This window comes from Triturus cristatus, chromosome 3_1, assembly GCF_964204655.1.
Source record: "Triturus cristatus chromosome 3_1, aTriCri1.1, whole genome shotgun sequence".
Lineage (NCBI taxonomy): Eukaryota > Metazoa > Chordata > Amphibia > Caudata > Salamandridae > Triturus > Triturus cristatus.
The window spans coordinates 7,445,701-7,470,705 of NC_140583.1; the positions used below are offsets into that span (position 1 = coordinate 7,445,701).

The 25,005-nt window shown below is 51.5% G+C and overlaps 1 protein-coding gene across 1 annotated transcript in view; it reads right to left on the minus strand.

Moving 5' to 3' along the window:
* NUP160 (nucleoporin 160) overlaps positions 1-25,005 on the minus strand; it is a 521,427-nt gene that overhangs the window by 293,887 nt on the left and 202,535 nt on the right. The window contains exon 14 of the mRNA XM_085646519.1: positions 16,672-16,771. Coding sequence (XP_085502645.1) covers positions 16,672-16,771 — 100 coding nt within the window. The remainder of the gene's footprint in view (positions 1-16,671; positions 16,772-25,005) is intronic.

The following is a 25,005-nucleotide window of genomic DNA, read 5'->3' on the forward strand; positions in this document are numbered from 1 at the left end:
CTGAAAATTAAGCCCAGATTGAGCTAACTGCAGCAGATGAGGCAAAATAACATCTTTACAGGATGTAGGGTCAAAGTCCTTTGCCTTGCACCATAAGCAGAATCTCTTCCACTTATAGGCGTAGGAAGTCCTCGTAGACGGTCTCTTCGCCTCTTTCAAGATCTCCATACAGTACTGAGGTAGGTTCAAGTGTCCATACTGTACTAGCTCAGGAGCCATGCTGCCAAACTCAAGGACGAGAGATTGGGGTGAACCATCCGTCCTCCGAACTTCGTGAGGAGGTCCGGCCAACACGGCAGGCGTCTGTGTGGCAGAACAGACCGGTGAAGAAGGTCGGTGAACCACCATTGCCTCGGCCACTCCGGAGCAATCAGGATCATTCTGGCTCTGGATTGCGACAGCTTGATCAGCATCGCCGGGATCAGGGGAATGGGTGGAAAGGCGTAGAGAAAGCTGTTGGACCAGCTGATCCATAGGGCATTCCCCAGCGTCCCTGGTTGGTAGTACCTGGACGCGAAGTCGCGGCATTTGCTGTTTTCTGCCGTAGCGAACAGATCTATATCCGGAGTGTCCCACTCTGCGAAGACGTCTCTTAGCACGTCGTCGTTTAGCACCCACTCGTGGTTCTCTTGAACGAGCCTGCTGAGCGCGTCTGCTTGGGCATTCTGCACCCCCGGCAGATGGGTCGCCATGATCGTCAGGTTCCTGGCCACCAGCCAGTTCCAGATCGCCTGTGCCTCCCGAGACAGGGTGCGTGAACGTGAGCCCCCCTGCTTGTTGAGGTAATACATGGTCGTAGTATTGTCCGTCTGAACCAGCAGGGAGTTCGTCCTGAAGGAGGGATGGAACGCCTTCAAGGCCAAGTGTACCGCTCTGAGTTCCAAAAAGTTGATATGGTAAGTCGTCTCCCTCTGCGACCATATCCCCTGAATCTGAAGAGGGCCCGAATGCGCTCCCCAGCCCTGGAGAGACGCATCGGTCACTATGGTCTGGACCGGAATATCCTTGTGAAAAGGAGTCCCCTTGCAGACATTCTCTGGGGCACACCACCATTTCAGAGACTGCCGAGCGTGTTGAGACAACTGGATCTTGTCCTCCCAACGCCCCCGCCTCTGGTCCCATTGATCCTCCAGACATTCCTGGAGGGGCCTCATATGCAGACGTGCATTGGGGGTGAGAAAGATGCAAGAAGCCATCGACCCCAGTAAGGAAGACACCGTCCTCACCGTAGGAGAGCGGGCTGAGATGAGATGCCGAGCCTTCCCACGGATCGATAAGCGTCTCTCCTCCGAAGGACACACGCTTGCGCTCAAGGTATTGACTGAGGCCCCCAAGTACTGGAGACACTGCACAGGGATCGGCACTGACTTCGACATGTTGATGTGCAGTCCCAGGCGATGCAGCAAGGCAGCTGTCCTGTTGAAATGGCACTGGGCTTCCTGGTAAGTGGACGCTTTGATCAACCAATCGTCCAGGTATGGATACACAAACACTTTGGTCTTCCGCAGGTGTGCCGCGACCACTGCCATGCACTTGGAGAACGTCCGTGGTGCAGACTTCAGGCCAAACGGGAGTACTGAATACTGGTAATGGTTGTTGCCTACCAGAAACCTCAGGAACTTGAGATGCTTTGGCACAGCCAGTCTCCTCGATGCAACTGAGGGTAAATCTGATGCAGGGACAACATACGGAACTTTTCTCTGCGGATCCACTTGTTTGCTTGACGCAGATCTAGAATAGGCCTGAACTCGTTCTTGTCCTTTTTTCTTACGAGAAAGAACCGTGAGTAGAGACCTCTTCCTTTTTGCTGCAAAGGAACCGCTTCTATCGCCCTCTTTTTTAACAGAACGTCTGCCTCCCGCTGGAGCTCCCTCACCATGTAGGAGGAGCGCACTGGTGGAATCTGTGGAGGCGGGCTGGTGAAACGAAGACAGTAACCATTGCAAACAATATTCAGCACCCACTTGTCCTGAGTTATTGTCCTCCACTCTGCCAGGTAGTGTTGAATACTTCCCCCCACCGGAGCGGGTAACGGATGAGGGGGAAGTAACTTTTCAGGGCTTCGACCCGGCCGGGCCTTTGTTCCCCGACGAGGACTGATGCTGTCCTCTGCCCCTCTGGCGCTTCTGAAAGGACTGCCTCGGGAACTGCTGTTGTTGCTGGGGCTGTTGGTGGCCCGACTGACGCCCTTGACCTCTCTGCTTGGCGTAGCGCCTGCCCGAGGATCGGAAGGACCTCCTCTGCTCCTTGGGCCTCTCCAGCCCCACCGCCTTCAGAGTTTCCGCCTCAGCCTTCATGCGGGCCATCTCGTCATCCGCATGCGACCCGAACAGCGTCGTGCCAGAGAATGGTAAATTGGCGATGATCTGCTGTGCTTCAGGCTTGAGCGGGGTCAGCCGCAGCCAGGAATGCCTCCTCATGTGTATGCCGTGGCAGTACCCATGGGCCGCCGGCAGCGACACATCTCCCGCCGCACTGATGATCTGATTAGAGACCATCATGCCCTCGTTAAGCACCTCCTGAAAGTCCTCCCTCTTGTCTCTAGGCAGGGAGGCAGCGAACTGTTGCAGGGAGTCCCAAAGAGACCTGTCATAGCGCCCCAACAGAGCGGAGGCGCTAGCGGCCTTCATCGTAGTGGCCGACGTGGAGCACATCCTCCTCCCCAATGAGTCCATCTTGCGACTCTCCTTATCCGGAGGAGCCGTGGATGAAGGTGTCGTAGAGTGTTGTTTACGAGCCGCCGCCGCGATAACAGAGTCCGGTGGAGGATCCACCCTGAGGAACGCCGGGTCCGAGTCAGGAACCCTGTACTTTTTTAGCAGTCTCGAGGGCGCCGGTTTCACCACGGCCGGCGTCAAGAACACCTCCATTGCAGGTTCCTCTAACCCCGGAACCAACGGGAGGAGGGGGCGCGACAGATGAGCCTTATGCAAAGTTTCAAAGATCACAGAAGTAGTGGGAATAGGGGTAGTGACTGATATCCCCAACTTCGCCGCCCCTCTCATCAGCACCTCCTGGAACGTGGCAATGTCATCCACCGGCGAGACGCGGGTAGGAGGCGTCTCCGACAGCGAGGGCGAAAACCGTCCAGTCCCAGAAGAGTTCGTGCCCCTCGAGCCTCTGGAACGAGACCGATACCTCCGTCGTCCATGTCCAGAGCGAGTGGACGATCTGCGCCTACTCCGTGATCGCGAGGGCGAGAGCGAGATCTCTGCCTGTGAGGAACCCTCGGGGGCGGAGGCGGTGGCTGCGGTGGAGATGTAGGCAGCTGAGGCACGGGCAGAGGCAGCGGAGGAGGGGGAGGAGGAAGAGGAGGAGGAGGAGGAGGAAGATCAGGCACCGGTGGAGGAGCCGGTGGAAGATAGGGCGCAGGAGGCAGAGGCGGCTGCTGGGTACGCAGCGGGGACAGATGTTCCGAAGCCCTATCACTCCTAGCAGGAGAGCCCGCACCAGAACTGTCCGGGCTCGCGGCCACTCTCCTCTTCTTGGCGGGCCTGTCCCGCGTGGAAGCCACCGACTGGGAACGTCCGTGTCTCCCCGATCCCCGACTGGAGATCGTAATCACCGAGGACGTGTTCACCGATGTCCGTGACGTCGAACTGTACGTCGACCTCGTCCGGCGTCTCTTAGCCCTCGACGTCGAATGCCGTCTCGCAGTCGAGCGTCCTCTCGACGTCGAACCATGCCTCCGTGACGTCGAACCACGCCTCGACCTCCGTCGCCGCGGCGTCGACTTCTGCCTCGACGTCGACGTCCGGTGCCTCGACGGCGACCTGTGCCTAGACGGCGACCTGTGCCTCGACGGAGACCTGTGCCTCGACGGCGACCTGTGCCTCGACGGCGACCTGTGCCTCGACGGCGACCTGTGCCTCGACGGCGATCGTCTCCGCCTGGACGGCGGGTGCCGGGATCTCGGCGTCGACTCAGTCAGCGTCGAGCCGTGGGTCGACGGCGAAGGTGGCGAGTGAAGTCTTCCACGGGGCTCGGTACGACGTCGATGGGTTGTCGACGTCGACCGTGACACCTGCGACGGCGACCCGGTCCCGGGTCTCGCCGGCCCCTCTCTCGACGTCGAACGCCGAGGCTGCCGCGACCCAGAGCCCTGGATCGACGGTGAACATACCGGTGCCTTCTCCCTCGCCGTCGACGCCTTCGACGTCAAACGCGACCTACCAGCCGGTAGGCGCCGTTTCTGCTCCCTGCTCTGCCCGGAGGTCCCTCCAGGGGCTGAAGCATGGGCGGAGGAGGGAGAATGAGATCCTCCATGCCCCGAAGTTCCACCGGTCCTCTGCTGCTCCTGAAGGCGTATCTTCTCCCTGTCCCTCAGGGTCCTCTTTGAAAAGGTTTTACAGATGGCACATGTAGCTGGGACATGTGAGGGCGACAAGCAGAGGATACAAACATCATGTGGGTCCGTCTTGGCCTTTTTCCTCCCACACTCAGGGCAGTTATCGAACAAAGCCATGCTAAGAGTGGGCCAAAACTGCTCCAGATTGCAGGCAGTAGTAGACAAAGGCTCTAGACGTCGAATGAAAACACTATTTCTCCCAAAAATCCAATTTTAATCAAATAAACCACCCAAAAGGGTAGAGCTCAAGCTCCAGGGTCCTGCTAGCAGGAGCCGGAAAAAAGAACTGAAAGTAACTTGTGTTGGCTGTGCATCCTGGGATACCGGGGGTCTCTGGAGAGTTTCTTAAAGGCACGGTATCCCTTTAGCAGACACATAATGACAGCCTATAGGGCTTGTCTGTCCACCCCTTCCTCTCTATTGTTTAAAGGGATTTTGGTGAAGGGAGTGTGTGGTAATAAAGGAGGATGTCAGATGTGAATAAAAATGACATTTAAACTTTATTTTGGCTTTTGTGTTCCCTTCAGAGGAAGTGCTGGCCAGTGCAGCCTTGTTGTGATTAGGCTGTATTATTTTGTCTGTCTCTTAAGTGTCTTTGAAGGTTTGCAAATGCGGGACAGCTTAAGAGATATTTTTGATTGCTCCGGGGTCCCCGCACATGGGCGGGGATTATTCATAGATTATGACTATACACAGAGATCCCCTACTACAGAAATAAACAAATGCAGCACTGGGGAGTATGGGGCGGGGCGTAGGTGTGTCAGGAAGATGGAGAGAAACAAATACAGCACTGGGGAGTATGGGGTGGGGCGTAGGTGTGTCAGGAAAGAGAAAGAAACAAATACAGCACTAGGGAGTATGGGGCGGGGCGTAGGTGTGTCAGGAAGATGGAGAGAAACAAATGCAGCACTGGGGAGTATGGGGCGGGGCGTAGGTGTGTCAGGAAGATGGAGAGAAACAAATGCAGCACTGGGGAGTATGGGGCGGGGCGTAGGTGTGTCAGGACGATGGTGACGACAGGGAAAGCAAATTCAACGAGAACAATGTAATGGTTAAGTGAATGAACGTGCTTGTTCTGCTCCAACAGACAAGAAGATGCCTTTTGCTAGATTTTGAGGAAGGGGCTGTACGTGCTTTATGTACATCATTAGGGGCAGAAGCCTATAGCTTCATAAGAGAACGTGGTTTCAGGCAATCGCACAACGGCAGCTGGAGGCAGCTAGAGGCAGCTAGCGCAGAGGAGAAAAAAAAGATTGTTTACAATTTGTACGTTAATTCGCCATGTCTTTATAATACAAGAATATAATTCACAAAAAAAGCATAAAGTATATTTCTGCTGGAAATGACGGATTTTTAAGGAAAAAAAACCAGAAGCAATATCCCATGATTACTTGCAACGCTTGGATCTTCCGAAACCCCCACGGTTTTGGAATACTGTGTAAGACGTTGTGAACTGGGTTTGAATTACACAAATCCAACACGCTGACGTGAAGGCACCATCATTCAGGAAACTGTTTCACAGTTGACTAATGCCGAGCACAGTGTTACTGTGGCCTCCGGGTGACTAAATTCATGGTAATCTACCTCCTGGGGGCTGCGATGCCAGCGACTAGATGAGCCTCTTAGAGCAAGTGATCCCTTCGATCAAAAAGTGAGTAAGTTAGCAACTGAAAACGGTCACTTCCACATGTCACTGGAAGCGCCAGACCCACAAGCCTGCAGAAGCCACTGGTGTCGCGGTAACAAGCCAATGCACAACCAGTTTAGGAAGAGGAGCTAGAGGGCAGGGTTGAAAAATGATAGTATTGACTGGGAACATGACCCAGCCTCGCCTTTGACATTCTGATACCCATTGATTGCACCTTTAGCTCCTGGTTTTGTGCAGCCCACCTTCCCAGGTGCCACCCCATCATACTGCTCACACACCTTGCTCAATCTATTTCGTTTCCTGCTACACTCCATCACTATTTCAGCAGTTTGAGATATACAAAGCAGGCCCGGCCTGGCTAGCGTTTCCAGACAATGTTATTCCACCTATCCATGGGTTTTCATGGTTTCTAATATGAGCGAAGACTCCAAAAGAATTCTTCATCACCGTGATCATTAAGGAGAATGTGTGGGATAATTTGTACCCATTATTGATGACTGGGGCCAAGTGTAACTTTACGAAAGAAAACAAAGCCTGATTTTCCAAAGAACTAGAAGATGGAACCCAACTTTCTTCTTAGTGTACTTTGGAGTTGATCTTCTCTAACACCAGATGCAGAAATCCTACCAACTGAGTGCAAAGGATATTCAGATCAAAAGACAACCCGCCTTTAATAACCAGTGCTGCTGGGATGAATTCGCTCCTTGGTTACGCCAGCTCATGTCGCCCCTGCACCTTCTCTGGGCAGTCTTCCCGTGTGTTGACGACCATACGAGCTCACTGAAGTGATGTTTTAAGTCTTTGGTTAACACGCGGCTACCAGACACTTTCAACCCAGGCTATGTGGCAACTGACGGTGGTTTTAGCTTCCTATATAGTCAGGTGCAGAGGCCTGTTCACCGGTCAGGATCTGCCCTCGCCCAGGGTGTCTGACCCTCACATGCAGTCCATAACCTGGGCAGGGGCTGGGCCCACATATGGCTCTCACCAGCACAATCTGCAGCATAAATGATCAAATCTTTCACGCTGATTAAACCCACATTATGGTCCCCTTCAAGGACAACTTTGGGACTGCCCAGGACAAATGTAGCACATGAATGTTGATGATTGGAACCTGGTTGAAGCATAACTCATTAAATCTTAACCGTGATTATAACAGGCGTCCTGCTTTCTGTAGGACCATCTTTGGCTTGGTCTCCCTTATGGTGACCTAACGTAATGGGAGGACCCCTGTTCTTGTAACATCTACTCGCAACTTGGAGGGAGGGGTTGTCCTCCTCAACTCCAAGTTTTCAGGCCAGATCACTAGGTTTGCTGCTTTTTACTTTTACAACCAGAAGCAACTTGTGCACTTAAGTAAAATCTAACACAGTTATGCTCAACACTGTCCCTTACTTCCAGTCTCAGCGATGCAAGGACGCTAAGAGGGTCAAGTGTGGCAAGCTCAAGAGATCAATATTCATAGATTGTTTTCGTGATCTTTGAAAAACTCAAAGTTAGTGAGCTCAGCTACTGGTGGTTGTAACGTGAACTGGTCTATAGCTCCAATGCTCTTTTACTGTCCTCCTTAAACACTTGTCCTCACTGAGCAGCTCTGAGCCTCTGTGCTTCCTAACAATACTGCGTCAGACCTCCAAGGGTGGGGCTGTGGATAGACAAGCTCCTCCCGAGGAATCTGGACCACAATCCCATGTCCCCATACCACTGTTAGGAGACTGTCTACCGGTTCTCTCCTCGGCAAGAGCTCGAGTCCCCGTATCTGTTGTCATTGTCTGAGACATGTGACGGGTGCATGTTGTATGGATTGAAAATGTGCTGGTGTCTACAACGTTGTATATATGCTACACAAAACAGTGGTTTATGTGCTGTCCAGGTGATGTTCACAGCAGACACCCCAGGCGATATGTCTTAGCCCCCTCCTTAAAATATCTGTGGGTTGTTAGTGGGACACGGGTCACAGTTCATGTCTTCCCTTCCTGGGTGAAACTCACTGTCCTCAATCTACGGTCTGTGGCCAAGTCACCAACAATGGAAACCGGAGTCGTACTCAAACAGGCGAATACCCATCCTATCTGAACCAGTCAACAATAGTCTCACGGGGACATTAATGAGGGGACTTTTGAAATCTGGCAGCAACAGGATGTTCCTCCAGGATCAGAGGAGACATTAACTGTAGAAAAGTCCCCCATTGGGTCATGGCTCTCCCCCAGTAAGCGATACCCCGGGTACAAAGGGCATGGATACCAAAGCAGGTCCGCAAGGGCTGCAGCTTGTATTGTTGCACCCTAAAGGAGCCCAATACAAATTGCATGCAGCCTGCCATTGCAGGGTATGTGTAATGGTGCAAACCAGGAGTTTAAACAGGATATGGCACATTTCCTCTGTGCCATGCCAAAGATAATGCATGGGCTATATGCCAGTCACCCCAACAGCAGGCCTTAGAGCCCTAGGGCAGGATGCATTATATTACCTGTGAGTACACACCTGCATGAATAGCTTAGCCCTTGTGATGTCTAGTTAAATTGCTTGGTAGCACAAGTGAAGAGGGAAGCCAACTTAAGTATATGTACTTTGCACTGGTCATTATGAGTTACCTAGCCACATGGTGGACTCACTGAAACCTATGCTGTTTGGCATCAAACACCTTCTCTTAATAAATCTGTACTTTTGCCAGTACTAGATTATGACATACACCCACAGGGCACCTTAGAGGAGCCTCCTGAAAAATCTACCAGTATCTAGTGTGCTGGCTGAGTGGTATCTTCCAGCCTGTCACCAGAGACAAGTTTCTGACCCCCTGCAGGTGAGGGGTCGCGCTCTCTGACACCAGAAACAATATCTGTTCCTGAGAAAGGTGTTCACACCTCCCCCAGCAGCATGGGTAGGGATTTAGCATATCAAGGCCAGGGGCTTCAAAGCGCCTGCCACCTTTGATATGTGGCCCGGGCTTCCCCCAGATCTGGGAGATGCCCCCACAACCACCTTGAGGACCATTTGGCACCAGGCCAGGTGAGAAATTAGCTATGCAGGTAAGCGTGTTGCACCACCAGGCTAGTCACACTCCTAAGGTGGGCTCGCTGATGTGCTGCATGAAAGAAGGGTTCAATCATTTTGTTCTTCGTGGAATTAGGACCTCTGGGACAGGATTATGCCCACTCCCCACAGGAAGTGGTCACAGGGGTGGGGTGTGGGGGGGGGGGGGGGGGGGGGGGGGGGGAAGAGTAGTGCCCCAAGGCTAACTGGCTCATTGGCTACTACCCTTCACTCCCATTAACATGCCTAAATTCATTATTTAGGTCGTCTGACACTGGGAACTCAGATTTGCCCAACTAAAGAAGGATGAAGACAAAGAAGCCAAAGAACGCAAGAACTGTGGACTAGATGTGAACTTGGCGCCAAATCCTGCCTGCTTGCTCTGGTCCCCACAACTGCAAAGACCAGACTAGTCCTGCAGCTGGACTTCCTGAAAAAGCCTTGGAGGTGTTGCCAGCACTTTGCCAACCAGTCAGCATCTCCCTTGAAGTGGAAAAGCCACTTCCCTGCAGCCACCGACCGCACGCCGATACGCTGACCACCAGGTTCACGGACGCAGCAGCAGCAGCCCAGGAGGAGGTCACAGAGTCCAGGACGTCAGCCCCGATCTATTCAGTCTTCGAGATGCTGAACACCACCAGAGAATCCCTGCACTGGGGCTTCTTTGTGTTCAGTCTGAACACCACCACCAAACTCGACCTGCACGTTGCGGGACTCCAGCAGAGGCCAGCTCCGCACCTGAAGTTGCCTCGCTAGGATTCTTCCCCCTTCTCTTCAGGTGCACAGAGAACTGTGAGCCTCAAACTCGCCGACCCCCTGGACAAAACTGCTCCGCACCTGAGCCCCCCCAGCCCAAATCCATTAAAACCAACAGCGCCCTCAGTGCAGGTTTTTGCAGGCCGTCTCCACTCCTCTCCTTCCTTGCTTACACCCGCCTCCCACACCACTTCCACTTCTGGGCTGCTTCCATCCACCTCGGCCCCTGTCGTAGCACTTCAAATGCTTGTATTTATTGCAGGTGTAAAATAAATATTTCAGTGAAGCCACCTCACAGGGTTAAGATGAGACACAAAAGGCTCTTCTGTGCTCACATATTTTGCACAAGGCTGTGGGACAAGCGCAAGGAAGGGAGGCCCGTTGCTTCCCATTCCCACCCTTCTGGCTGCTCCGAACACACACAGTCCTGAAGCGGTTTCAAACAAGCCTCACAATCCACTCTTCTTTCATAGCCCCAACATCTAATTAAGTAAATTAACTATTGGCACACAGAGTTAATTTTACAGCACCTGTGTGAATTAATCTTAATGGTGTCCCCAAATTCCTAAACAAACTAGAAATACAGTAGTGTTTCGGATGCACCCGTTAACCATGCCAAAGCTTCTTTGACTTTTAACTACTGGCTGCAATTCCTGCAACACTTATTGGGCACCAATTAGAGAAACATTTTTTGCTCGCAGTTTTATTTCTTACAATACATTGTTTCTCCATACTACCCATACTATGTCAAAGTCACCCATGGAACCCACCCAAAGCCGTAATTTACAATCTTGCATAAACGTTATGAATCTTTGTACGCTTTTGTCGCTGCGCTGCAGGTTGAGACACCGGGCTCTTCCTTTCGCTTCCATTCCTTGCGCTGTAGTGGTCTAGAGAGGTGTGGGCATTTTCTTCATCCTCTGGTATCGCCTATGGGGGTCTTCTGGCCTAGAATCCTTCCTGAACTTCTGCATTGCCTCCAAACGAAGCCCTTGGTGCTTGTTCGATAACACGGCCTTTGCAGGTACACACAATTCCTAGACCTCCCTTGCACAGCGAGTTATTTCAGAGTTTCAGGTTCCGGATGGGCTGGCAGGCTCCTCTGCTCGCTGCTTCCAGTTAAAGAGTTCAGCAGCTCTGGTCCAGTTTTTTGGGACACACAGCAGGCAGATGGCGAAAGTCAACTGCAGGAGTTTCAACGTGGGCTCCGCAGTTAAACAAGCTACTCACTGCTGGTATCAAAAATTTCAATTATGGGGAGAGGAAACTTCGTACTAGGAACCACATCACCCACCCTTTAAGCTAAAACATGTGCATCGCCTCTGTCAGGAGTATGCACAGAAATACTCATTCTTAGCAACCTGATGTAACAACGCCACGCCCTTTGGGGAAACAAGAACGCATTCGAAAATATTACAGAAAAATACACTTCTATGAAATACACAGATAGGTTCTTAAGTAATTGCAAAAACTGTTTTAGGCTGGCAGAATGTCACAGAAGAGAAGCTTTGGCAAAGTTGGTACAAAAATATAAGTAATGTAAAAATATAGTAGAGTCAAAGCACTGCTACTTTTCGGATTTCATACACAGGTATAAGTTGATCACAGGCACTATTAGGTCGCCTGAGATAACAAAAGCGGTTTCCATGATATGCTGTGAGAAAGTGCCATCTTTCTTGCATGGTATGCCCCCACTTTTTGCTGAATTGCTGAATGTACTTTGAGTGTGCCCTGGACTCCTGCCAATCAGGTGCCCAGGGCCTATGTTTCTTCCCTAAAACAAACAAAACCCAAATTGGCAAACCCTGGCCACATGTCAGCCCCTGTTAAATGGTACCCTAGGTACCCAGGGCCTTGTGACCAGGGAAGGCCTCCAAGGGCTGCAGCACTCGTTGTGCCACCCTTAAAGGCCCTGTACCCTTACACACACACACACACACACACACAGCCTTTGCAGGCCGAGTGTTTGGGTGCAAGACCAAAACAAAGTCGACATGGCACACATCCCCTTTCTCTCTTTACCATTTCTCTGACTAATCACATTCGCTTTTAGCACTTCCGCTATAGCAACATCGTTTTAGAGCTACTTAATGGCGCGCTATTTACATCAGAACATCCCGCTTCAGCAACGGGACGCTTCGTGACACCCTGATTACCGCCACGCCATCAGCTTTTTCCAGTAAGTACACTGTCCTCGCGTAGTCTTATACAAACAGTGTTCACTCTGCTGTCACGTCTTTAGGCCACCAATTAACGTTACTCATAGCCATATTGTTTCAGCTCTCGCTCCGGCATCTGTATCTAGAGCTTCTGTTTTAAGCGCCGTCCATTGGCGTTTGGTTCACACTGGATCATCTTGTTTCCTTCACGGGACTCTTCGAATACACCGAGGCTCTGTTACGCCATCTCCTCATTTTATTTCATGTAAGTACTTTGCTTGTTTGTAGATCCAGTATCCATAGCGCTTTAATTCTCTAATCTTCCATTAGATCATTTTTTCATATGACATTTTCATACATTTCTTTTAGCATTAGCCCTCGTATTCGTCTACATCACCTTCGTGGTAAGTAGGGAGTAACCCACATCCCCAACACTCTCTTCAGTTGCCCTTTCTGTGTTCTGATACCTCATTTCCTTGCCTTTCAGTCTATCACGTCGCAGTTCGTTTTGACGATTATCCTCATTCTTGTCTTGAGGTTAATACATAATACTTTAGGTGAGGACATTCCCAGCCATCATTTTTCTGATTCCCTCTCTCCTTCTTGACATCTACTTCTAAACGATTCACCTACACCGTCTTGACGTAACCAATGCTTTGGGTGATATAACTGCTCAACCTTTTTTTCTCTACATTTTCACATCATTTATGTTCAGCATGCTCAACAAGGTCTCCCTCTTTTTTTATCAATCTGGGTTAAGGTAATGTTGACCACCATTTGACATGAGATGGTTTCACCATGAAGTATTCTTGAATGTAAAACTTAAATGTTTACCAACGGTTGTGATATTTATGTATTCTCTTTCACAGATCGCCCCTGACGAAGGGACAACATAGTCCCGAAATGCATTGGGCTCACCTGTATACCATCATGTGACCATTCAAATGTATTATGTACTAGATTTCATAGTAATTTTTACTTTTTACATGTTGATAAAATGTGACATTGTTTCATTGCATATATGAGTTAAATATAGGTTTCTTTGAACACAACATATTACATTCGATGATTGTTTTGCCAATGTGTCTAACTGTTTGGGTCTTTGTTACCCCTAGCACTGTGCGCAGCGTCAACCATTAGTTGGTTGTTCTCTTTTTTCTGTCTTACATATGCTCGATAGACAGCGAGCATAACGCTGCAGCACCTATTTCATTTATTCAAAGCTTATTGATAAGGAAGCCAATAGGAGTGCGCTGCTCCCCTTCTTTGCACACATCCCTGTGTGCCATGCCCATCACCTACACTGCCATGGCATACATCAGCCACCCCTCTAGCTGGGTGCTATATGCCAATGGTGTGGGCACAGGAGCAGGAACCCTGTACCCCTACAGTGCCCAGGTCCATTCCTGAGCACTGTAAGTGCAGTGCTGCCATTTAAGAGTATATGGTGCTGAGAGCTCGTCAAACACGAGCTCCACAGCACCATAATGGCAACACTAAAGACTAAAGTTTGGTATCAAACTTCTCAGCACATTAAACCCACACTGTTGCCAGTGTGGGATTTAATGTAACAAGCACCCCAGATGGCATCTTAGAGGTGCCCCCTTAAACCTAACCTACAATCCACGTCTGTTCTGAGGCTGCCTAGGCTGCCACACAGCAGACATGTTGCTGGACCGCTGGGTAGGAGAACCCCTGCTCTCCTGGGCCTGCAACAATGCACATCCTGGGCGAGGTGCTAAATCTCCTCCCCCAGGATGGGCAGGGGGAAGCTTCAAAGGCATGCCGCCTCTGTGAGCTTCCCCAGGCCACTGCAACCCCCCACTCTGGCGGGAAGCTTTGGCCGGAAACACCAAATAAGGACAGGGGATGTGCCAGCCTGCCACCCCACCCCTCAGGTGGGGTAAGCGAGGTGAAGCACATCTCCGGGCTCTCGCCATCTTGAAGATGGGGAGCCCTACCCTATCAGGACTAGGCTACTGCCCCCTCCCACCGGAGAGAGGCAGGATAGGGGGTGTACCCACCCCAGGACAGGGACCCATTGGTCCCTGCCCTTCACCTACTTGTACCGCCCCTATATCTAGTATTTTGGGGCACCCTGAACCTTCCTTCCCCAGATTCCAGATTCAAAACTACAAAGAGCAAGAAGAAAGAAGACCTGCCCTGCAGCTGCTAAAAAGAGGAAGACACCAACTGCTTTGGCCCCAGCCCTACCGGCCTGTCGACCATCGAACCTGCTCCAACCCGGCATCTCTTGTGGCCAGCAACCTCACAAACCCCGGAGGACCTGGCTACCTTTTGGCTCTAAGCCCCTGGGACTCCCATGAGTAGAGGCTCTACTCACAACCTATTTCTAATCCCTGGCAGCAGCCCGGAACCGCGAACCCAGCAAACTCTGCACCAGCCAAGCCTGGCCAGTGCCGGAGTGAACAAAGACCACGAGGACGACCCCACGGCGACTGTGACCTCGAGTCCGGCACCCAAGGACCTCCCTCTACCCTCCTGAAGTAGCCTGCAGCCTCAGAACAAGGTGCCCCCCTACCGTGATGAACAGAGGGTAAGATTTCCCAACACCAAAAGGCACCCCTGCACGCGGCGCCCCACGGCCCCCTGTGCCCACTCCTGGGGTACCTACCTATCCTCCAACTACCCAACTTACCTCTCGAAGTGGTGGTGGCACCTGAAGAATCCTCGTCCCCGAGCTTGCAGTCTTGAAGATGGGGAGCCCTGCCCAATCAGGACTAGGCTAGGCCACTGGCCCCCTGTAAGAAAGTGGGAGTCTTCAAGATGGCGAGAGCCCGGAGATGTGCTTCACCTCGCCTCCCCCACCTGAGGGGTGGGGTTGGCAGGCAGGCACATCCCCTGTCCTTATTTGGGGTTTCCGGCCAAGCTTCCCGCCAGACTGGGGGTTGCAAGTGGCCTGGGGAAGCTCACAGAGGCGGCATGCCTTTGAAGCTTCCCCCTGCCCATCCTGGGGGAGGAGATTTAGCACCTCGCCCAGTATGTGCATTGTTGCAGGCCCAGGAGAGCAGGGGCTCTCCTACCCAGGGGTCCAGCAACATGTCTGCTGTGTGGCAGCCTAGGCAGCCTCAGAACAGACGTGGATTGTAGGTTAGGTTTTAGGGGGCATCTCTAAGATGCCCTCTGGGGTGCTTGTTACATTAAATCCCACACTGGCATCAGTGTGGGTTTAATGTGCTGAGAAGTTTGATTCCAAACTTCTCACTCTTCAGTGTTGCCATTATGGTGTTGTGGAGTTCGTGTTTGACGAGCTCTCAGCACCATGTACTCTTAAATGGCCCCACTGCACTTACAGTGCCCAGGAATGGACCTGGGTACTGTAGGAGCACAGGGCTTCTGCTCCTGTGCCCACACCATTGGCATAGGGCACCCAGTTAGAGGGGTGGCTGATGTATGTCATGGCCGTGTAGGTGATGGGCATGGCACACAGGGATGTGTGCCATGTCGACTCTTTGTTTTGTTCTGCACCAAGATACTCAGCCTGCAAAGGCAGTGTGTGTGTGTAAGGGTACAGGGCCTTTAAGGGTGGCACAATGAGTGCTGCAGCCCTTAGAGGCCTTCCCTGGTCACAAGGCCCTGGGTACCTAGGGTACCATTTAACAGGGGCTGACATGTGGCCAGGGTTTGCCAATTTGGGTTTTGTGTTTTTAGGGAAGGAACTTAGGCCCTTGGCACCTGATTGGCAGGAGTCCAGGGTACACTCAGTCGAAGCACATTCAGCAATTCAGCAAAAAGTGGGGGCATACCAGGCAAGAAAGATGGCACTTTCTCACATGGAGTGAGTGTGGGAGAGGGTTTCAGAGGAGGCCTGTTTGTGGAGTGAGTGTGGGAGAGGGTTTCAGAGGAGGCCTGTTTGTGGAGTGAGTGTGGGAGAGGGTTTGAGAGGAGGCCTGCTTGAGGAGTGAGTGTGGGAGAGGGTTTCAGAGGAAGCCTGCTTGAGGAGTGAGTGTGGGAGAGGGTTTCAGATGAGGCCTGCTTGAGGAGTGAGTGTGGGAGAGGGTTTCAGATGAGGCCTGCTTGAGGAGTGAGTATGGGAGAGGGTTTCAGATGAGGCCTGCTTGAGTAAAGAGTGTGGGAGAGGGTTTCAGATGAGGCCTGCTTGAGTAAAGAGTGTGGGAGAGGGTTTGAGAGAAACCTGCTTGAGGAGTGAATGTGGGAGAGGGTTTGAGAGGAGGCCTGCTTGAGGAGTGAGTGTGGGAGAGGGTTTGAGAGGAGGCCTGCTTGAGTAAAGAGTGTGGGAGAGGGTTTGAGAGGAGGCCTGCTTGAGGAGTGAGTGTGGGAGAGGGGTTCAGAGGAGGCCTGCTTGAGGAGTGAGTGTGGGAGAGGGTATGGGAGGACGCCTGTTCACAAGAGGGTTTGACAGCAAGGCCTGGGAATCTTAGGGGGGGGGGGGGATCTGCACAAGGGAAAACCTGCCACCACCCCCCAACATAGCACCCTTTCCTCCTTCCCTACGCTTTTAAGTTTTCAGATTTTGACATCCATCTACCCCACAAACAAAACCTCCAACTGTGAATGCACCGCAGGCCCCATAACACAACCACATATGGAGACTGCCCCCATGTCACCCACAACCAAGGGGTGCATCACTCACTAGGACACTTCACTGGGTGGTGCAGAGTCCCTTGTACTTACACATGATCTTGCTCACTTTTAACAGCTGTGACACTAGACCGGCAGCTCACACCGACCCATCACCTTCTTACCTTCGGAGATGAGGCTCTCGTCCTCCGTCAGGAGTTGCTCATCAGATACAAGGTACAGATGGTCCACCATAGAGCAGGGGACAAGGAAGGACAGAAAACCCTGAAAAACAGAATGCAACCCACAGACGTCAGTACCGTTGATACAGCCCTAAAAAGGGTTAGTGTTTCACACATTTTAGTCATTCACTATTGTACACAGACACACACAGCGCACACAGGGGACACAGCACACACAGGGGACAGTGACATTAAAGCAGAAGCAAATTCAGAAATTCTCTGCTGACAGGCAATCTTTAAGTCACAGATAAGTGCATTTATCTTTTATTATTCCACATTTTCCATTGTCTTACTGCTTCAACTAACTCAACCTGCACTGGACGTGAGAACACTTTCAAGGCACTCCGCAGTCACTGAAGACACTTTTGGACAGGCCCGGAATACAGACACACTGCGCTCACTGGAGACACTTTTGGACAGGCCCGGATTCAAGGCACTCTGCGGTCACTGGAGACACTTCTGGACAGGCCCGGAATACAGACACTCTGCGGTCACTGGAGACACTTTTGGACAGGCCCGGATTCAAGGCACTCTGCGGTCACTGGAGACACTTTTGGACAGGACCAGATTCAAGGCACTCTGCGGTCACTGGAGACACTTCTGGACAGGCCCGGAATACAGACACTCTGCGGTCACTGGAGACACTTTTGGATAGGCCCAGATTCAAGGCACTCTACGGTCACTGGAGACACTTTTGGACAGGACCAGATTCAAGGCACTCTGCGGTCACTGGAGACACTTTTGGACAGGCCCGGATTCAAGGCACTCTGCGGTCACTGGAGACACTTTTGGTCAGGCCCGGATTCAAGGCACTCTGCGGTCACTGGAGACACTTTTGGACAGGCCCAGATTGAAGGCACTCTACGGTCACTGGAGACACTTATTGTGCCATTTGGTGTCCTTCGTGACGTCGATGTGCTTCCTCCGGGAGCTCCCACCTTTGGTCGCCATCTTCAGATTCTTTTTTCCGCCGCTGGGTCTGGATCGTTACTGAAGAGTTCCAGAGTTTTGGAAGAGGAATCGAAGAAAATCGTCGAAAATCAAGTTTTCAGCGACACCAGACTACAGGTCAGGTAACTGGAGCGACGAGGGAGAAGTTTCACGACCAAAACCTCGACGTTCAAGGGAGAATACGCTCACAGGGGGCTCCCTGAGCACGGGGATGGACAAAACACCGTTCACGTTTTGCACCAATTGCCACCACAAGTACACCCAGAAGGATCAACATCCAGTCTGCAACCTCTGCCTGCCGCTCGACCACAGCACTGAAGCCTGCAACGCCTGCTCGGCGTTTACACCAAAGACCCTCAAAGAAAGGGAGAGGCAGAGAAGGGCGAACCACAACATGCAGGGCCAGGGGCCACCTCCATCGCTCCGAGACTTGGGTCTCATCAGTGGAGAGGAGGACAACATTGCCGAAGGACCGGAGGACTGTACGTTTGTCGAGGTCCATAAGAAGACGTTGAAGGAGGTAAGGGAGTCGTTGACCCCTAAACACTCAAGGGACACTCGAAAGGGTGAAGCTAAAGCCCCGCGCGACAGTCGTAGAAGTGAAGCTAAGTCCTCGAAGGAAGCTCTGCTGTTGAAACACTCGGCAAAAGCAAAACCTACCAGGGACTGTATAGAGTTAGAAATACAACCTCCAGACATAAAACCAAGAAGGGCACACTCAGCAAAGGAGCTCTCGCTCTTGCAGCTAGAGACGCAAGAACTGCTCACCAAGGAGGCGATCGAGGTGGTACCGCAAAACCAAAGGAACAAAGGGGTTTACTCAACTTACTTCCTGGTGCCAAAGGTGGACGATACACTAAGATCTATCCTAGATCTAAGGTTCTTGAACCAATTCATAAGAACTCAAACATTGAAGATGACTTCCCTACAAGAGGTAATACCACAAATACAAGGGGACTTCATGGCTAATAAAGATTTAAAGGACGCACACTTACACATCCCCATGAACTACAAACACAAGTGCCTGCTAAGGTTTGTGATCAACCAAAGCCACTACCAGTTCACAGTACTGGCATTCGGCCTAAAATCCACACCAAGGGTGTTTACAAAATGCCTAGCAGCTGTCGCAGCACACCTACGAAGGCAAGGAATACACATATATCCCCATCTTGACGACTGGCGCGTAAAGGCAAGTTCGTACAGCCAATGCAACCTACACATCCAGCAGGTCATACTAAGACTGACAAGACTGGGGTTCTCGATCCATTGGGAGAAATCGTCAACAGAATTAACTCCCAGCACCATATACTCTTAATGGCAGCACTGCACTTACAATGTCTAAGAATGGACTTAGACACTGTAGGGATACAGGGCTCAGGCACCTGTACCCTCACCACTGGTATAGTGCACCCAGCTACAGGGGTGGCTGACCTATGCCAGGGCAGTGGGTTCTAGGCATGGCACACAGCGATGTGTGCCATGTCGACTCTTCACTTTGTTCTGCACCAAAACATGCAGCCTGTAATGGCAGTGGGGGTGTAAAGACACAGGGCCTCTAAGGGTGGCACAATAAGTGCTGCTGCCCTTCGAGATCTTCCCTGGCCACAGTGCCCTGGGTACCTGTGGTACTATTTACCAAGGGGTGACCTGCGGCCAGAGATGCCAATTGGGTTTTGTTTTCAATGCACTTTTAGGCAAAAAATGGTAATGTAGGAAACTGGCTCTAATATATTCTACACCAAAGTGAGGTATAGTGTGTATAGAGTCCAGGTGACCTGAGGTAGGCAAAGGTTAAAGTTAGATAGAACATTACTCTCTAAAGTGGTAGCTTGGTCGAGCAGTAAGGCAGTATCAGAGGACAGTGTTAAGCATTTGATGTACACACTCAGTCAGTAAATCAATTCACACACTCATGGACTGAACTCAAGGCCAATTGTTTTGAAATCAAAAAAATATAATGTTTTATTTTTTAGAACCAAGCAAGCCTAGCACAGGTAAGCATTACATACTTTTCAGTAATAAGTTGCTGAATATAGAACAGTTTGAAGATGCAATAGAAATTGTGCTTGGTTTGATTTACAGGGGAGCAGTAGGTTGCAACACTTAGCAAAGGCAGTACATTGGAATGAATAGGCTTTTTCAGTAAATTACAGGTAAGTTACGTTCTACGTTACTTTTCTAACTCAGTGCTGGATACCTAGATTCAGCACTGGGACATTTCCTGCAAACAGGTGAGTAAATACGTTTTGGTTATTCGTGTAATTTTTAAAGAATATTTTTAGATTTAAAAACTCCACACTTGTTAACTTTTTGGAAGAAAATTGTCAACAGGTTAACGGTTCACAGGTAAGTAATCGACTGAGAGTCAAGGTTCTGAGGTTAGACACGGGGGCCCCCAGGGTAAGTGATGCACTGTTGCCCCTCAGCAGCACTAGGGCGGCCGGGTGCAGACTGTTGAGGGCCAATGTTATCCAAAGGGGGTTAGGTGGCCTCCCGTTGGTGGCTGCTGGCAAGCAGGCCACTGGGTTGTGGGAGCAAAGCACCTAAGGTTTAGGTCAGGGCAAACAGGGAAACAAAGTAGCACAAAAGGTGCACCGGCAATGGGGCGGCCGGGTGCAGAGTGCTGTTTGAACATCGGGCGCCCTGCGGTTTCCTATGGAGAACCTCCGGTTTCCAAAAGCGCAGCAGACAGGGAGACTAAGGACTTCTGGGTGCGACCACCGCTTGGAGAGGTAAGTTCGGAAGTTAAGGGTTGCTTAGGCACTGTTAAGTTTGGGCACACAAGGCAGTGGTGCAGGGGTGCCTTTTGGGGTCGGATCTCCTTACCAGTTATGGGTCGCGGTCAGGGGGGCCTACTGGATTTAATCTGCAGGTGTTGGCTGGAGGCTTGAGGCAGGTCAGGGATCGCCAGGGTGACCTCCTCGTGGGGTTTTTCAGCTGGGGGCGGGTTCGGCAGGTGCAGAGTGGGCTGCTGCCAGAGGTTGCAGTTGAACAAATCCGGTGTTCACAAGAGAAGCAGTCTTTGGAAGTGAAGACAGGTAGGTCCTCCAGGGTTTTTGAGGTTGCTGGCTGAAGGACTCTTAATGGCGGCACTGCACTTAAAGGGCCCAGGCATGGACTTAGACAATGTAGGGGTGCAGGGCTCATGCACCTGTACCCTCACCACTGGCATAATGCACCTGTTAGAAGGTGGTTCTGACACTATGGGCCGCCCGGATTTTTTCCTAATTGTGGAGCTTTTACTGTGGGGGAGCCTCATAAGTTGGGACTCACCCACAGTGAACTCAGGATGTAAGAGACTGCATGGGGATTTTACTGGTGTTCCCCTGGCTTGACCAGGCCACTGTGCAGCAGCTGGAGTAAGGGCTGGTTACATGCAGACACATGTACATGCGTGTGCACACGTGTACGGGCTGCTCAGGGGAGATTCCTAGCGTGCGCAGTCCAGGTGCAGCTACAAAGTGAATGGTGTGGCAGGACTTATGCAGTATTGGGTGGAATAGGCTTTATACACTGGAAACATGCCAGGGAAAGTCAGTGTGTCTTACTGTTTTTTTACTTCATTATTCCCCTATGGGAATGTGGAGCCAGGGGCTAGTTTAACTTCAATTAGGCCTACAGATTCCAGACACGCACTTAAGTCCAATGTGGTAAATGTGAAAAGAAGTATTCTGCAGAGTCCAAAGTCATATTTGTACTGCTTTTGGGTCATCCAGAACGGTCATATTTCCCCGAGCCAGCCATGACCAGACCCAGGCGGAGGGCTGACCTCAGCTGGATGGATTGATAACCTTTCTTCCACAAGCGAGGGCCTCCTCTCCACGAAGAGAAGATGGGAGGGGCTACAGGCTCATCCATCAGCAGCTGTCACTGGGTGCCAGGCACCAGGCTGCACCAAGGAGGGAAGGCAGCGTGGTCGAAAGGGGCTTCAGAGACACTGGGTGACACCATTTTTAACAAACCCAGAGGCTGGACAAGAAGGAGGGAGCAGGGGCAGGGACGTGGTGTGTCGCTGTTTCATAGGACCAACAGAGACTTCCTGCCAGCCCCCTACTCAACTTTTAAAAAGTGCCTGCATAGGAAGAGAAGCTCTCTGGGGTGTGTGCTCGGCTGAGGCTGAAGGTGCTGGAGCCTGACGCAATGGGCAGTTGGAAGGAGAGACCCCCTGACTGCCCCCAGGACTCTATCAGCACCAGAAGAAGAGCCCAGGACTGGTGCACAGAAACAGGGGCCTCTGCGCAGGGACAAGAGGGGCCCAGAAAGAGAGCCTGGCGAAAGGCTGGCGCAGGGAGCCAGTGAAGACACCACACTGCTGAATCTACCCTCTCAGAGACCCAGAGGGCAGAGGAGAGTGTTCCCAGTGGCGGGGGATGGTAAAGAGGAGCAAGAAACGCCCCATAATGCATCGCCAGGCATTTGGAAATCTGCGGTTTTGGTGCTTTGTGGCCCCCAGATGAGGGGGGTCACCCTCACTTGTGAAAAGGTGCTGGGGGAGCTGCTGGAGAGGCCCAGTCTCCCCCCCACCCCCCCCAGCACGAAGAAATCTGCCATTTTGGTGCCTGGTAGCCCCCAGAGGAGGGGCTCATCCTCATATGTGAAAAGGGGTGCAGGGGGGCTGCAGGAGCACCGCAGCCTCCCCCAGCATAAAGAAGAACAGTCCACCCATAAGTTTCACGGGGCATCTGAAAGAATAACCCCTCAAGGGATCATCCAGCCTTTAACACCTTCTAGGCTGGAACTTATGTTCTACAGCTGAGGGTGTACTATGAAGTGCATCATGGAGTGAAGGGATGAGTTGGAGATGTCTGGCGAAGGGTATTCCCTGGAGGTGAAGTGGTGTAATTGCACCGAAATGCATTTACTATTGGTTATTTCTTTTTAGGTGGACTGAAAGTCACCTGTGTAAAGTGAAGTATATAGGTACGGTGATGTTAAGATAAATGGAGTTATGTTGCTGGACCTTCCTGCTAGGGGTCTGGCTGTATTTACGTAATCCCATGCTTTTACCTGTGATTCCTTTTAAAGTGAAGAGCACACTGCAGGAGAAGTGTAGTTGCCAGGAGTACTTCTTTTGAAGGGACTGTAAGTCACATGTGTAAGGAGATGTCATAAGCCAAGTGGGGATATGTTGCCAGACAGTCCTGCTAGGGTGTCTGGCTGTATATGCGCAATCCTGTGATTTCATCTGTGATGCCTTTAGGTGCTGTAATTGCAATGCATTCAAATGATCAACCAAGGTGATGAGTACTGTCATTCTAAAGTGTGCGTAAACATGGATTCTTGCTGCTGCGCTTAGGTGAAGACCCCAGACTGCTAGCCCTTAAGATATAGAGGTGCATACTTTATGGTCAGCAGGAGAGGCTCAGACAGGGTCATGTGTCACCAAGGCAGGTTTACCCCTTTTTAATGCTTGTTGAGGTAATGGGGTGGGTCGCCACTGGGATGGTGCCAGTGCGCAGGGCCCTCGCTCCAGGTTATGTTCAACTAACTGCATTGGGGGCAAGTTGATGTGCATACATGGGAGAGGTGGTACTAGATCCCACCTCCCCCTTTGCGGGAGGGGTGGAGATGTTATGCAATGTCACAAAGTAATTCCAACAGCTTATGTATATTTGTAAATTGGTGCATAGTATTGAGTAGTGTGTGTGTTTAATAAATGTACTCTTACTTTTATAAAGCAAAGTACAGACTGGACAATCAATTGAGTTATTTTTGTGCACCTGCAAATGGCGATTACTAGCCCAGACCACCTCCCTTGAGTAAGCCTCAGACTGCTCTGCAACGCTACCCTCTGAGAGTCAGGCGCTACAGTTGGGTGTTTGGTTCCCAGTGAAGGACAAATGTAGTCATGTTATTTGTGCAGGCCTCACAGATGCTGCCTCGTTTTCCAACAGCACCCAGCTGGAGGGATGGCTGATCTAGGTCAGGGCAGAGGGTTGTAGGCATGGCACACAGGGATGTGTGCCATGTCGACTCTACACTTTGTTCTGCACCACAACATGCAGCCCGCAAAGGCAGTGTGTGAGTGTAGTGGCACAGGTCCTCTAAGGGTGGCACAATAAGTGCTGCAGCCCTTAGAGGCCTTCTCTGGTCACAGTGCCCTGGGTACCTGTGGTACCATTTACCAGGGGCTGACCTGTGGCCAGTGATGCCAATTGGGTTTAGTTTTGGGCAAAGAACACAGGCCCTGGGAACCTGATTGGCAGGGACCCAGGGCACACCAAGTAAAAGTGCATCAGTAGTCTGGTAAAACGTGTGTGTGTGGGTGTGTGGGGGGGGGGTTACTGCAACAGAAACCCACTTTCCTACAGTGGGCCACTCTTGTAAGAAGCTGGCCCTGTATACACTATACCAAAGTTTGGTATCAAACTTCTCAGCTTCTCACTGGTGCCAGTGTGGGGTTTAATGAAAAATGCATACAGAGGGCATCTTAGAGATGCCCCCCGAAAAACGACCTACCACTAGTGTCCAGGCTGAGTGTCTGCTTTCAGCTGCCACCACCAGACATGTTTCTGGACCCCCGAGTCGGCAGCTTGCTGCTCTTGGGGGCCTGAAACAGTGCACATCCTGAGACGAGGTGCCAAGCCTCCTCCCCCCGGATGGGCAGGGTTCACGAAGGGGAAGCTTCAAAGGTCTGCCGCCGTTGTGAGCCTCCACAGGCCACTTGCTGCTTTCAGCAACTGGTACCCACTGGTTCTGACCCCCTTCCTTTGGGCGCGAGAACCGGCGGGAAAAACAAGTGAGGAAGAAAGGTGTGCCCACCTCTGCCAACTCCACCCCTCAGGTGGGGGAGGCGAGGTGAAGCACAACTCTCAGTACTTGCCGTCTTGCAGATAGGGGGACCTTAGCCAACCAGGGAAAGGCTCATACCCCCCTCTCACTTGAGGGTGGCATAATAGGGGGTGTACCCTCCCGAGGGAAGGCACCCTTTGATCCCAACCTTTTACCTACCAGTAATGCCCCTAGTATCTAGTATTTAGGGGCACCCCTGAACCTTGCTGTGAGAAAGTGGCTCTGTACATACTGTTCCCAAATAGGTACAGGGTGTACAGAGTCCACAGTCCCCAGAGGTTTGGCAGAGGTGTGTGTGTGTGTGTGGGGGGGGGGGGGGGGAGGGGTTACTGCAACAGAAACCCACTTTCCTACAGTGGGCCACTCTTGTAAGAAGCTGGCCCTGTATATACTATACCAAAGTTAGGTATAGTGTGCACAGAGTCCAGAGGAACCCAAAAAGAAGGCAGAGGTAAATAAAGTTCGATAGGACCTCACTCTCTATTTGTGGTAGTGTGGTCGAGCAGTAAGGCCGTATCAGAGGACAGTGTTAAG